At 35.4% G+C, this 15,896-nt stretch overlaps 2 protein-coding genes across 3 annotated transcripts in view; one reads left to right on the forward strand and one right to left on the reverse strand.

The window, feature by feature from the left end:
• The first annotated feature begins 8,269 nt into the window (after nt 1-8,269).
• Aven (Apoptosis and caspase activation inhibitor) overlaps nt 8,270-15,896 on the forward strand; it is a 48,259-nt gene continuing 40,632 nt past the window's right edge. For both annotated transcript variants that reach the window (XM_081772108.1, XM_081772107.1), the window contains exon 1: nt 8,270-8,393. The gene's annotated coding sequence lies outside the window, so the exon portion shown is untranslated. The remainder of the gene's footprint in view (nt 8,394-15,896) is intronic.
• LOC145661071 (uncharacterized) lies at nt 10,230-15,625 on the reverse strand. The gene is made up of 2 exons (XM_081726512.1): nt 15,124-15,625; nt 10,230-10,321 (listed from the first exon to the last, which is right to left on the reverse strand). The coding sequence occupies exons 1-2, from the start codon at nt 15,623-15,625 to the stop codon at nt 10,230-10,232; spliced, it is 594 nt and encodes a 197-aa protein (XP_081582638.1).

Here is a 15,896-nt window from a genome sequence, read left to right on the forward strand (position 1 = left end):
ATATATACCATTATAAATTTGGGTGGTCCATCTCGTTCCCTTTCATGGGTAAAAAATTACCAAAATATAAACGTAAGCAATACGTTGTATTACGTGTTCGGTTTTTGACCTAATTTATCCCCTTTGATGAGATCCTTATATGGTATATATGGGCATGTACAGGGGCCTATTCTCTTTCATAAGACATAGGCATTCATGCATGCTTCTTAAAATTTGGGAGGGGTACATTGACCCACCCCTTAAATTTTGGAAATTGCTGAATTTAAAATTTTGATATAGTAGTGTAGGACCCCAATATGTATCACTACAAATTTGAGTGGTCTATCTCGTCCCCTTTCATGGGTAAAAAAAATGCCAAAAATTCGTACGACCACGTGTCCGCTTATACTCATTTTATTTCCTTCGATTGGGCCTTATTACCTTATATGGTTATATGGGCATGTACAGGGGTCTATACTATTTCTTAAGATGTACGTACATTGGCGTACCCCTTTGAGAATTTGGGAGGGGTGCATTGGCCCACCTTTCAAATTTTGGTAATTGTTCAATTTAAAAATTCGATATAATAGTATAGGACCCTCATGTGTATCACTATAAATTTGGGTGGTCCATCTCGTTCCCTTTTACGGTAAAAATGCCAAAAATTCGTACGACCACGTGTTAGCTTATTGATCCATTTTAATCCCTTTGATGAGGTCTTACTACCTTATATGGTTATATGGACGTACACAGAGGTCTATTCTCTTTCTTAAGATATAGGTGCTTTGAAAATTTAGGAGGGATACATTGGACCACCCCTTAAAGTTTAAAATTGCCAATTTATAAATTTGGTATAATAGTACAGAGCCTAAATAAATACCATTATAAATTTTGGTGGTTTATCTCGTTCTCTTCCATGGATAAAATATTGTCAAAATTGTAAATTTTGGAAGTGATTGACCCCTTGATACGGATTTAACACGTTATATGGATATGTACAGGAGTTCATTTCCTTTATAGTACATGTATACTTTAATGCTCCCTTTTAAAATTTGTTGAGGTACATTGAACCATTTCTTAAATTTGGGAATTACCAAATAACAAAATCCGGTAAACGTTTCCTAGAACCCATTGTAAATTTTGGTGTCTATCTTGTTCCCTCTTATTAGTATAAAAATGTCCAAATATTCAAATTTCGAAGGTTATTAATCTATTTTATCTTCTTTGATACGGCTTTATTATCTTATATGAGTACAGGGTTTATTACTTTTCGTAAGACACAGGTATATTTGTGCATTAATCTTAAATTTTGGAAGTGATTCACAATTAAATTTTGGTAATTATCTAATCAATAACTTGTAATTGTTCTTAAAATATAAATATGTATCGTTGTAGAAAATTGGGAGATTCGACTTATCCCATTCTTCGGGTAAATCATTGTTAAATATTAATATGGTCACGTGGTTAGTTATTGACCTATGACGGGATTTTATTATCTTATATAGGGGTTCATGTTATTGGTATATTGATACGTTCCTCTTAAACTTTGTTGAATCATTCTGCTTAAATTTGAGAATTGTCAAAATGAAATTATGTAATATACATTTCTGTACATCTCATTAGTCTTGATTATTCTCGCCTATGGGTAAAAGAAACACCAAACTATAAACGTAAGCAATACGTTGTAGCACGTGGAAGGTGTTGAATACAACTGGTTTAGTCAGAGTATGGTTATCCTTGAACTCTAAACAGAAAATATAAAATACACTGACGTTCAGTTGTTCCTCCAACCAAACCAATCTTAGACAATGAGTTCAACGCTTTGTATGAAGTTTAATACTAAAATTAATTACGAGGGGGATTGATAAATTCTCGAACAGACTCAGAAGGACTTTAGATTCAGGCACGAAAGTTTCAGACTATTCAATGTATTCTCCTTGAAGGTCAACACCCTTGGCACATTGTGACTCCAACTTTTCTAACCCCTCAAAAATTATTAATTTTTCTGGTCTGCAGAAAACCGTTCTGCACCTGTTATAACATCCTTACAGCTGCTAACTATCTGTCCTTTCAGACTTTTTAATCTTGGAAAGAGATATTACTCAGAGCGTGCAAGGTCTAGGAAGTAAGGTGGGTGTTCATGTACTGATATCTATAGGTTCTTAAGAAAGTCCATTGTTCTCCCAGCCTTGTGAACGGAAGCATTATGCGGCAGGCACCACATTTCTCTTCAACTTTCCCAGGCGCTTTCCTTTAATAGTTTTAACTTGGCCTGAAGACTGCAGTAATGTTCTGTTATGGTTTGTCCCTTTAGAAGTAGTCTGATAAAACATCATCCTTATCCCAGAATATTGAGGCAAGGACCTTTCCTACGGACCTCCATGCTTTGCATTTCTTTGATCTTGGAGATCCTGTGTGGCACCACTCGCATGACTGTTGTTTAGTCTCAGAGTCAAAGTAATGGAACCAACTTTAATTCTGGGTAACTCACTGATTTAAAAAATCGGCCTTGAAGTTCATAAAATACCCCAAACTCAAATTGGATGTCACACATTTGAATTTTTCATTGGCATTCAGGTGTTTGGGCACCCATTTCACGAAAAGCTTGTGCGTATCAAACTGATCATGGATTATTGACCAGACACATTCTTTAGATATGTGCAAAGTCTTTCAATCGCTTGAAGTTAAATTCTTTTATGACTCAAAATCAGGTCATGATCCTGATCAACTTTTTCCAGAGCTGAGGTTGTCACTAGCCTCCCATACCTTTCACCATCTTCTGTTGAAAATTCATCACGCTTAAAGTTTGAGTATCATTTCTTTCACAGTGGAGTATGAAGGACAACGTACACCCAGTGAGCCTAGCATGCAACTTTCCTTCCGCGACTCTTTCTTGGTGAATTCGATAATTGGCTGCACCATGGTTCGATCAATGTCCTGTAAAGAAGAAACTTTTAGTGCTACCATCACTTACACTTCCAAATGATTAATATTTCAAATGCAATGAATGATTTCACGATGACGAAAAGAGGTTGGTTCGAGAGCTGGAGCTTTTCAGCTATTCTCACAATGATTTGCTTTGAACTTTGTCATGTATTAACTCCGTTTCAGCACTGGAAGCTCAGCTAAAAGATATTTGATCATACCGGAAAAGTAACGTGCCCCTTTGACAGAGAATTCACTGGTTTGAAGTCATTGATTCAGAATCCCCAAAACAGTAATTCAGATCCCTGTTTACAATAACATTCGATTTCAATATCTGTTAAACTATGAAAAATTGTAATATATCCGGAACATTGACATAGACTAAATAATAATTTATGTGTTAAAATGGGTTTGTTCATTTGCGATATTTTAATTTTGGAATTCAGGTGTCTACAATATTGAATACTAAAAATAACAAGTAATAAGAGATGTAGTGGTCTCTTATCACATATTTCGCATGACACATTGTCGTGCTGTGGTCAGCCAGCCTATTTTGAAGACTGGCAGCGTTCGAAGATCCAGTCTGTTGTTTCCCCATCCTTGGATTAGGTTGCCCTCATGCACGATGTGCATCTTCAAGTGTGTGCCTTGACCTTGTTTCTCCTTGGCGATGAAACCCCTATACTCCTATACTTTCACAAGAGGCGTGGGATATGCCCAATACGCGGCCAGACCAAAGTGCTAAGTGCCTACAATTAACTACTAGTCGAGTCGATCCTGCTAGTCAGATCCTTTCATACTATGCACACATGATGCTCGAGCATTATTAGACAAACTGACTTCCCACCTGTTCAAGCACTAGCTATTGCATCCCACGGTTTGACTACATCCCGAAAGAGTCCAACCCAATCTGAGAGTCCCAGGCATGCCAAAGGGGCTCTTGATCATTCCCAACCCTAGCTAATTCTATTGTTCAATGGTAACTGCTTTATCAAAGAGGAACCGCGAAAATATTGAGATATTCCAGTATCGCAAGCCGGAACCAACAGTACGTGTTAAGTCACTACTTGAGTTTGATGCCATTCTCTTATCCGAAAGCTTCTTCCCTTTTACTGAGATGGGAAACCTTAACCAGATACCTGGAATCGGCACGTTTCCCCAGTCGCCGTTGTTCAGTGAAATTACTAGATAATAGCAAAACATGTCAGAATTCTTATAATCAGACGTAAGATATTGAGTTGTGAAGATGAATGAACTTTCCGCAAAATTGTGATGCATTTAGAATTTCATTTTGATAAAAGGCAAGTGTTGCGCAGGCGTGGTACGGTGTTTTTGGGAGACATGCATTAAATCCAAAAATGGTTCAGTCGCTTTCGTTACAGAGATTTCGATGTCTAAAATTTCCTTGCAGCGTGCGACCAATCATTGAGAAAGACGATATTCTGACAAAAATCGAGCAAGAACTGGGGTATAGGCAGTCATGACAACGCCAATGGCCTAAACATCCAACGCCAGATACTAATCATTTGGAGAATGCTGGTTAGAAAAAGAAGATCGACGCTTGAGTGCTGTAAAATACAAAAAACGGAAAGTTGATGGTTGTCGCTATACTTTCGAATGTAAAATGTTAATTCTCGTCTCGATTTTGTTTTTTTGTTTTAGAAACGAGATGAGAAATTCCTCTTCTCGTGGGCAACATTTAACAAAATCGAAATATTCTTGTCAGATGTCATGTTTCTGCTTGTAAAGGTATAACCTGAGCTATAATAAGCTCCTAGCCTTTAATCTTCTACGAAATTATTTATTTTTATTATTATTATTATTATTATTATTATTATTATTATTATTATTATTATTATTATTATTATTATTATTATTATTATATTATTATTATTATTATTATTATTATATTATTACTATTATTATTCCTGAAGATTTGATAGTTCAAGTATTGAAGCACGAGTCTTCAAATATCTGAATATAATAAAATGTGTGTCATCGCCGATCAATTGCCATCAAAAATCCTAAAGTAAAAAAAAAAAGTACTTAACTGAAGGGGATTCGATCCGAGAACCTCCAAATTATTGGTCGAGCGCCTTGACCACTGAACCACGATCACTATGCGGTAACTGATTCGTCTTTAGTCTGGTTACGTTAGGTTTCTTTGCCTCCGGTTGCAAAGTTTTACGTTATTTTTCTTCGTTTCAGAACGTCTTTCGTATTTCTTTTATGATGATATGATATAAGTCAATAATCTTCGTCATAGTTTATATTAATAACTTGAGTTGTTCTCAAATCTTTGGTTCACAAGTTTGCTTCTCCTCCAAGCGAAACTACAGATATGACAGATTTAACTCTTGATACTCTGCATTTGTTTCAAAGCAGTCGCCATTACCTGATCAATGAGATCTGTCCGCCACGATACAACATGATAGTGTATAGAATAAACGAAGTTCAATACTACATTTCGGTTTCGTTTTAGGAAAAGTTCACTAACATGTTTTGTTTGTTTACTTTTAGTCTTCCTGCTGTCTTAGGCACTCAATTATTTTGCATAGGATTTTACAGAATCCAATCATGGGCTATCGTAAATGAATCAAGTGATGACCAAAGTAAATCAGACACTGTGGTTCTTACCTTGTAACAATTCATAGCGTATATGGACAAAATCCTGCGAAACATCATCGAGAAAAAATCCCGAGGGTCAAAATCTCAACTGGCTAAAGCTCGCAGGCCGAAATCTCGAGTTTCTGTCAAAATTAATAATAATAGGCCTACATGGAGAAGAATTGGAAAATTCTGAATTTGAACATGAGAAACGAAAAAAAATTACGGTTCAAACTAAATGGATATATAACCTAAAACAAATCCAAATTAGGAAAAATATTATTCATTGAATCCATTTGAGTTAAAGTATTTCTTGAGAGTGAAGTATGAATCCCACTGGTTGTCCAATATTTATGTAAAAAAAATCTAGTATATCACGAATTCCTTAAGTTAAAAGAAACCATCTGAATTCCTCATTAAAATAGGTGGAAAAATGTCCCAGAGTCTTAGAAAATTCAGCTTTCGAAGGAAAAAATCGGTTTATTCTCCACATTGAAATTGACGTTGTTTGTCATCATCGCCTGAAAACGGTTGAACAATTTTAAACGAAATTTTTTTCTACTGCACCATCCAGGGATTTTTTTTTAATTACAGAAAGACAAAGTTTTTTTTTTTTTTTTTGTTAAATATGTCTGAATTGAGAATATTTCCTGTCTATTATGAAGAGATAAAATAATACATTAGTAGCATCTTGAGGGAAAGGGAGGAGGCAGAAGACTGTCTCCAGTATCTGTGATATAGAGGAATCTGTAATAATTCGTATAATTTTATGGGACAAAACAACTGTGTCAATATTACTTAGATGTCCATTAATGGAGGTTTATATATATATAGGGTGTAGCAAAAGCCCATCACCATAAGCCAAGTTTGTTATGTCAGGAGATCTGATAAAAATGTAAAAGGAGCAATTTGCTGCAAATGAAGTGTTCGATCTAAATATTAGGATTTTTCAAATTGGACCAGCAGTTTTGGCTCTAAATTGGTAGTCGCCACAATGGAAATTGAAAATGCGATGTTAGTCATAGTGTTGTAATGTTTACACACGAATTCGGAGATAATTGATTTGTCTCTCGTTTTATAAATTCTTTCATATAGCCTATGGCCATAATACCGTTTTGGTTTATTTGTCACTTTGAAATAGAGGTGCGTTGAGTTTTCTTCAATACATACCGAAGATGATAACTGTTTTCCCTGTTATACTTCCTACGTGCGAGAAAAGTTTCATCTACTTCCACGGTTCTTCAGGGTTCTCCTATTTGTATGTTTTTAAAGAGTAGGCTAATTTTTAAAAAGAGCTCTTTCTTGATTTTGACTCTTGGAAGAGGGGGAGTGTTCTAGAACTTTGGCTCTTTTAGTTTCGTGTTGTAGAGCCATGTATTACACTGGTATAAAACAATGAATTCAGCCCTTTTTGTTTCAATTTGGTACTACGTTTCAGCCCACTCCAGAGTTAGGACTGTGGCAGCACTGGTTGTTCTTTTGTAACAGTGATGCCAATTGAAGGGAAATTTCCCTTGGTGCAGGGAAATTTTGAGTACATTTTAGAGAAAAGGGAAAAAGGGAAATTGCTTGTAATCTCTCAATATTGCAGGGAAATTTGAACCTCTCTTCAATCATTTATAGATTGAATGTATTTACGTATCTGATTAATCTCATTAAAATTCAGTATATATTCAACGTTGTATTTATTCCAAACATAATCCGTTGCACATATTTCATATAAATTCTCACAAGTTATCTTGCTTTGCATTCGTTAATATTTATCAACATTACACATCGATCAATATATTCAGTTAAATTCGGAACATTACAACAATGCTTATTTAAAATCTTTTATAAAAATTAATCTTCCTCTTGTTGAATTAAATGCAATGCAATAAGATTAAATATTTCTCAATTAAATTATCACTCCAACTATTATAACAGTTTGGTTTTCCCAATCAGAAGATATTTTTCCCAACCAGAAAATTGATTATGAAGAGGATTAATCGAAGTAAGAGAAGAAAATCTGCGTGTCGTGAATGTAAATATGTATATATGGGCGAATACTGGGTCATTAGTATGTGTGTGTTTGTGTAAGTTTACAAATTTTCTGGTAACTGTGCGCACACAATTATAAATTCTTAAGAATTCCGCATCTCTGAACTCTGTATTGTGCTTACGAACATTCCAAAGCTTACGAACATTCGTGTACAGCCAAAGACAGTAGCAGCTAGAGTTTTCTTTGTAACTGTTCGTATTCGTTTCAGTAAATATGGGAGTTCTGTTCTTAAGTAAGTACATGCCAAATATATACTTAATATTTTCTTTGTACCTTAGGTTACATTAATATTAAAATCTATCATGATATCTAGGATAAAAAATTAAATTTACATAATATTTATTTTATATTCTTTATGATTTATTTAGGCTGTCCGTCCTGACCGAGGTATTTATAGGGTTTTTCCACAGTCACACCAGGCAAATGCAGATATTGCACCTTTAACATAGGTCCTACCCTACACCTTTCCATATTCTTCCCCCTCCTCTATCGCGACGCCTTAGATACCTAAACAACAAATCAAGTTCAAATTTTGCGTAAGCTCAAAGGAAGGCTGTCAGGTATCTGCTTGTATGTGGTTATAAGATTGGGGTGAGGGGTGGAAGCAAAAACGATTAAAAATATGTTTACTAAATACAGTACTTGAACGGTTTGGATGAAGGGAAATTTTGTCCGGAAAAGGGAAATTCTGAAGCTTGTGAAGGGAAAACGGTTCTGAAGGAATTGGCATCACTGTTTTGTAACTTCCGAAGAGAAGGAAGGAAAATACCTTGAACCTGAACCTGTAAAAGAGGATGAAGAGGTGTAGTCTGTAAGCTTATTCTGATTTGAAGAATACGAGGTAATAAGAAAATTTAAGTAGTAACTGATATAAATACTTGAGAAGAAACTGTATACAAGGATTTGTAATGTTTCCAATCTAGTAATAACGCTAAGTTTATCTATAAAAATAGACCTTGCACTGTTACATATTCCTTGTGGGTTCAGAGACCTACGTGTAGATCAGTATAAAAAAAAAAAAAAAAATGAGCAGAAGGGGTCCAGCTATATTTTCTAATATATGTTAAATTAAATTTCGGTAGTTTCTGTTCTCATTAGGTAAGGTTAGGTTACTTTTTGTTAGATTACATTAATGTAGGAGTCCGGCATAATTTTTGAAAAATGATAGAACTTCGCTTATTTCCATTATTATTACGTTAGTTGAGGTAAATTCAGATTGGCGTGCAGTTTTACTATACGGATCCTTAGTATAAGTAGTAGTAGGAGTAGGGATAGTGGTAACAGTAGAAGTAGGAACGGGTTAGAAGCCTAGCAGTGGCTCCTTGGGTTCTGTTCTTGACATTAAATGGGCAAATTAAAAACTGCACCCAGATTAGTTTTGGTTAGGTTATCTGTTAGGTTAGGTTAGATTTGATTAAGTCTAAGTGCTATTCAACCGAGGGTACGCGAAGGTGTTTCTAGGGTACATATTCCTAAAATGAGCATATTTCCAATATTGCATTATCATAGTTCGAGAATTTTTCCTTCCAGTGGTTTCTCTGCATTAACATCAATAAAATGGAACACACAAATTTCTTGAATCCAGAATCAGCTCTGATTCTCGCACGCTTGAAGATTCGACCAAGAATCGAGGAGTTGGCGTCCCGGAAACAAGCTCAGTCATTTCATTAACAGGTTACTTCTAGCTTTTGAATTTTTAACATTTTCTTAGTGTGCGAATTATCAAGGAAAATAAGGGGAAAATCCCCCTCAGTAGAACTGGATGTCTCCCGTATGCTCTGAAGTTCCCATGTTAATTTTTTTCGGATGTGCATTTTATCCCCCTGTAAATAGTCTTTTGAGTAACACACTTGATTGTCCTTTTTTTGGGTTCTGTTTTTAATCAAAAGATGTGTATTGAGTTTATAAGTTCTTTTCGATTTAAATTTTTTTAAACAGCTTCGGAGGTATACAATTGGTGGCGCACTGTGTTTAGGAATACGCGAGGAAAAAAGGTTGAAAAGCACTGGTCTAAGTACTTTCATTTCTCCCCTAAATTTTGCATTTTTTTATACGTACTTCTGGCCCCGTCTGCTAAACATTTACCGAATAAAATAAAAAGTACTAGTTCACCATGAAGGAAACTAAAAATTATTTCGTGCTATCCTATTTTAATAGGATAGCGTTAATAGTACATTGAATGCTTTCATCAGAAAATTCACTGTTATTGCATTAGAATGTATTTCTTAAAGAAGCTACATTTCTGGGTCAATTTCGTGCATACTCACTTTAGGATGGCTGTATGTTTTGTATATAAATCTAGCGTTCGAACATATGCCATAAAAATAACGGGCTAAGTTCCGTTAAGCCCCGTCGCGATAAATGAAAATCAGCAAAATTTACTGGGAAGAATTGGTGACTGGATGTTGTAGAATTATAGAATAAGAATAGGATTGAAATTAGGGTCCATTTATGAGTAATGGATAAGAGTGCACTTTGTGCAGAACATTCCTAAGAATCAATACTTAAACGAGCCCTGCGAGGCTTCTAAACCCCTTCCCTCGCTCAGCTAAGTTTTGTGAAATAATTAACACTGAAGATCTTATATTCACAAGATTGATGGTGAAATTAAAATATACCAAGATTGATGGTGAATATTGGTGATAGTGAAAACAGATCTATTTTGCTATGGCGGACGTTAATCCGTAAGGTTAACCCATTGTGGAGGAGCTATATTGAGAAAATGACGCATATCTGGTGAGCTGTGATTTAACGCTGTTTTGCCTTGTGCTGTTAAATACAGACAACGAGGAAAATGTACAAAAATTGTGCGAAGTACACGAATTAATGAATGTAATGAGGTCTGTGCTATATAAAGTATCTCTCCATTTTCCTCCTTTATCCGTATACCAACCGTCGCTGACGCGCCTGCTTCCTACGATGTATCTCCTAGCGATCGCTCGGCCTCCACTGCTTCGTCCCTGCTCCGACTCCGCTAGATAGCATTTGTGCTGTATAGTGGCCACCTAGCACATAAGTTGATTCGTATTTTATACTCATCTTCACGAAAAAGATCTGTACAAGTAATGCAATACGTACATTAAAAAAACCTTTTCTGCATATCGTGCTAAAGGAAGATATTCCGTGAATGCGTTCCCTCTTCCTCCCAAATAGGATAGTGCTGTGAACGAAACGTAACATAACCTAACAACCAGAACTTGACAATGCCTTCGGCGGGCGATTTGCAATTTTTGATCAGTTACTTTTGTTTATTAGTTGGCGTGGCTTAACAGAATAAATGCTAAAAAATATCTTTGCGAAAAGCGCAATCAACCTGTGCTAGGTAGCCACTAAAGTCCACGAAAGCTATCTAACCGACTTAGGACAGGACAAAGCTGGTTGTCCCACGCGAGGGATGCGTTGCTAATACTAATAAGAATATGAACGTCAGTGGTTGAAAACTAAGCACTGGACTACGACATACCGTATCGTGCGCTAACCAATGCGCTACGCAATATACTTCCTGACTGGGTACGCATATTTACTCTTGATATCGGTACTAGCTGTTTTATATATATATACTGTTTATAATATAAAGTTAAAAATATACTTAAGTCAGAAGTAATTACTTTGTCACTATCTTAAATCGTGCATATTAAACACCAAAGTCAAGACGAATCTACCTCAACACCGATATCTACTACAGAATTAGATCACTTAAGCCAAGCAAAGTTAATAAGAGGAACAATAAGATACTTCTCGGTTAACCATTAGTGTGCCTGTATACAGTTGCCAATAAATATAATGCTTTTTTGTTAAAAATTAGTGCCTCAATATCTTAAAAGCTTCGGAAGCCAGAGTTAGAAAAACCCAAATCGTTTGGGCTCATGTTTCTTTTTTTGTTTTAATTATTATTAAGTTTGTTTGGGGCAAATATGTATCATGACAACATGGTCGCTATACAATGGTACGTTGTATATTTGTGGGTCATAAGGTATTTTAAATGTGTACTAGGCTGGCTGATTATACTATTAGAAGAAGAGAAAGAAACAGATATAGTGTGTTGTTATAATGTTAATATATAAAGATATAAAAATTGTTTTAAAAAATGAGATTGTGAATAGGAGGTTGTCAGGACAACCAAGAAATAAATAAAACTATTCAGTTTTGTATAGAGGTAGACATCTTGAAGGATAAGTGGGTAACGTAATGTACACTTCTGAATTTTGATTATTAAATGAATTGTGAAAATAGATAAAAAATGTATGTTGTAGAGGCTCAGAAAATAAAAGTGCATCGTTCGAAGAATAGTAAAACGAGCACCATTGAGCCTCACATTAATTTTACAATTGGGGGCGCGGTGGCTCAGTGGTAGAGTGTTCACCTCCGGTGCTTGGGGTCCCCGGTTCGATCCTAGCTCGCGCCTTGTGAACTTCGTGGTGGACAAACACCGTGCTCGTGGGTTCTCCCGTTTCCTCCCACTTTCTTCATTCCACCATTTCACTCATCTCTCATCATCACCGTCTCCTTTAGCCTAACCGGCATAAACGTGGGACGTAAAACTTAAAGATTTCATTTTATAATTTTACAATTTTAAGAAATGGACAAGCAATACCCAGAAATATAATGAGTACGACGAATAGTGAAGCGACGGATATCCAATCTATCCAGACCGAAAGGAATCCAGAGAACTTGATGGATATTTTAACACAGATATCACAACAAATTAAGGATCAAGCTCAGGAACAAGCTCAACGTAGTGATCAACAGTTTGAGAAATTAGACAAAAAAATGAATCTACAGTTCGAACAGTTAGAAAAATAATGAATCTACAAGCTCAAAAGTTTGACGAGAAGCTAGAGCAGTTGCAGAAACGCAACGACGGTAAATGGGACCAAATACAAGAACAATTAAATCAGGTGATGAAATAGATAGTGCAGAGATTCCACGAGGTCCAGGACTCAGTAGGCATTATAGGAACCACGGAGAAAGCAAACTTTGAATCTACGTTAGTGGAATTTACGGAGTTTTCACAAAAGCATACTGCCGTGTTGGTTGAAACAGACTGTCCTAACTTTTCCTCTCAGTCGCATACTTTTGATTGTCTTATGGATGCTGCGTGTAATGGTGATTTCGGTATGCATCAAAGTGTGAAAAGTTACGACCGTTTTCGTTTAGTGAATGCTATTGATTGCTTGTATTCACAATATATTCAACATGATATTAATCCTGTGGTTCATGTAGCAGGAGGTAACTTGATACCAATATTCGTGAAATGCAGAAAGAAAACGTGTGTTCCTATTAGTGCTTGTGTTGATTGGTCGATTGAATTGAATCTGTTGAATTGTTCATTCAACGAAAAGATCAAAATGATGTTAGTAAACAATCCGATGATGTTTTCACAGAACTTGATGCAGTACATTGACTTTAATAATTTAAGCTTGATATTGCAAAGTTTTGAAAATCCATCAATGGTGCAATACAGTGCTAGCTTGAATCAAACTAACCTTCGAAATCACGTTCGAAGTGTCCATGTGAGACTAAAGTGTGATCCCAATGTAAAAGGTGATGTTAAATCCATATGTACCGGTAATGTAACCGAGCCTAACTACAGAAGAAACAGTAACCATGGCAGGACAGATTACCGTGGATGTCATGTAAAGGATAAATACAGAACTATCAGGAGGCACGATATTTCACCTCCAGTAAAACGAAGAAGAACTGAACCTAATTTGGCTGATAATACAACTCAATCACAACCGAAATAATACGATTTTTCAGAAACGCAGATGGCAGGAATTACAGTAATACAAGTAAGAAACAAAGAACTGTAGATGTAAATAACGCGCAAGACTGTATTCCGGTTTATGGCTTTCAATGCAGCCTATACAAATTCATTGGTCATGTAACTTAGACTGGGATTCCGATGTTCGAAAAGACCGTATTCAAGTGATTTTGCTTTAAATAACGTTATAGCTTTGTTTCTTATTCGTACCTTATTTGAGTTCTATAAAGTTAATGTAAATGATACATAACAGATAGCATTTTGTTCTAAAAGAGAAAAACAAAGTATTTTATGGATATGTAACTTGAATATGTAATTTGGTTTAATGTATTTTATTTTATGTTATTTAATCTTTGAGTTCATGTCTATGATCGCAGTTACTCAATTTATGTCAACAAATGTCTTAATGTTATGTTCTGATTATTATCGATATTTCAATCTTAATCTATATTTTGTTTAACTATATCTTATATCCGATCATTCTACGTGCGATGAACAACTATATGAATATCATATACATCTTTTTCAAAACCTTCTCCATGATGCCTAAGTAAATAATTATTAACTTGTAACAAGCAGTTAATGTACCTGAAAAAGGACTTAAATAACTTACAAATCAAATTTCGAATGTGCCTTATCGTCGTTGAAATGTATAAATAAATAAAGGTGATGATAAACAAACAAAACACAATCCTGACCAGAGCAGAATGAAATAAACAAATAAAACACAGTTCTGACCAGAGCAGAATAAAATATATTAAAAACTATACTTACAATGTGTTACAGTTTCAAAGGCCTAACGTCCTCTTCATGAGACACAAACACTCATGAGAAAAGACAGGTGACAGCAGATCTTATATACACGAGAAAGTGAAAGGCCACGCCCTTTCTTCTCTCATTGGTCGGAGGGAACCAATGAGGATAAAGGCAATTCCGCGCCAACAGAAAAATATAACGAGCCCTTTCACTTTTCCTAACAGTTCTTTAAACAGATGACATACAAAGAAAAGTAAATAACAAATAGAAAAATAAATAGCTAAATATATATATATAATATAATATAATATTTTTAAACAAATAAATATTAATAGCCTATATGCACTTTTCTTGTTCCTTTTCTATCACATCCAACAATTTCTCCCATTGCTCGTGTATATTCATAGCGCTTGTCCAATTCATTAAGTTCTCTTGTTCTCTTTATTCTTCTAGCCTCTTTCCACTTTCTAATAATCATCCTGTTCTTTCTCTCTAAACCCCTAGCCTCCTCCCAGTCTATTTTGTGTCCCGTTTCCTTCACATGTTTGTATATAGCGTTATTATCTCTTTTCAGTCTAACATCATCCTTATGTTGTTTTAATCTGTCCATAAGCCTTTCCCTGTCTCCCCTATGTATTTCATGTCAAATTCACTACACTTCACTTCATATATTACTCCTTCTTCCTGCTCCTCTATATGATTTTCCTTTTCTTCCTTATGCACTTCAACAAAGTTTCTCCTCCTTTTCTATAAGTCTTCACACCACCTTTTCTTAATAACTTCTTCAGCACTTCGGTCTTTTCGCCTATGCTCTGAATTCCATACCACTTCTCGTCTTCCTCTTCTTTCCTATTCATATTATCTTCTTTTCTCTTTCTCCTAAACTGTTCTATCCTATATCCATTATTGTTCAGTTGTTTGTAGAATTTTTCCAAATCTTTTTTCTTTCCCTCTTCCTCGCTGTTGATGTTGTCTATCTTCCTTTCCATGTTCCTAATGAAATTCTTTTTAGTTGCTTTGTCTATGTTACTTCTCCAGTGGCAATAAGTACCTGCCCAACACGGTTTCTGATACCAACTGGTAGTCACTTTCTCACCTTGTTTCTCTATCTTCATATCCATGAAATTGATAGAGTTATTTTCTTCAACTTCTAATTCTAACCTTATGCCTTTCTCTTGGTCTTCTATACTTTCAACATATTTCTCCAGCTGATTTCTATTCCCTGCCCATATTCCTAAACAATCATCAACATACCTGCAAAAGAACATTAACTTTCCTCCTGCTTGTTCTGTCACTTTTTTCTCCCACTTGTTCATTACTATTTCCGCTAGAACTGGACTCAGCTTGGATCCAATGCTTAAAACTTCTTTTATCTTCACTAGTCTTTCTCCAATTGTGCAATAGCTATTTTCCCACAAAATCTTAAGCGCTCTTATGACTTTCTCTTTTTTCCACTGACGTATAACTTTCCCTTCCACCTCCTCTTCTATTGTCTTTATGACATAATCCCTTCTTATACTGGTGAACATGGCTTTAACATCTACACTAAACATTAACACCTTCTCCTGATTCCACTTAATCTCATCTATCCTTTTCCTCAATTCTTCCGTGTTCTACACTCTGCATGTCTTTTGTCCTTCTCTGATGTGATGATAAAGTTTAAAATAAATATTATAATAAGTATGATAATAATATTGTTATAAAATTAAATATGATATCATCGTCACTTGCCGCAGCTGAGAAGCTTCCATGCTCCACGGTCCTCCGCTAACTTCTTCGTCTTCGCGTATGATCTTTCTGTTTTTATATCATCCATTAATTGTA

Source organism: Thermobia domestica, chromosome 9, assembly GCF_964235325.1.
Source record: "Thermobia domestica chromosome 9, izTheDome1.hap1.1, whole genome shotgun sequence".
Lineage (NCBI taxonomy): Eukaryota > Metazoa > Arthropoda > Insecta > Zygentoma > Lepismatidae > Thermobia > Thermobia domestica.

Bases quoted from the DNA above. Each gene is read 5' to 3' on its own strand.
- LOC145661071 (XM_081726512.1), bottom strand. From the start codon at position 15,625: ATGTTTAGTGTAGATGTTAAAGCCATGTTCACCAGTATAAGAAGGGAT. The intron at 10,322-15,123 runs GTACTTATTGCC...TGTATTTAACAG, and splicing joins TCAGAAACCGTGTTGGGCAG to CACAAGGCAAAACAGCGTTA.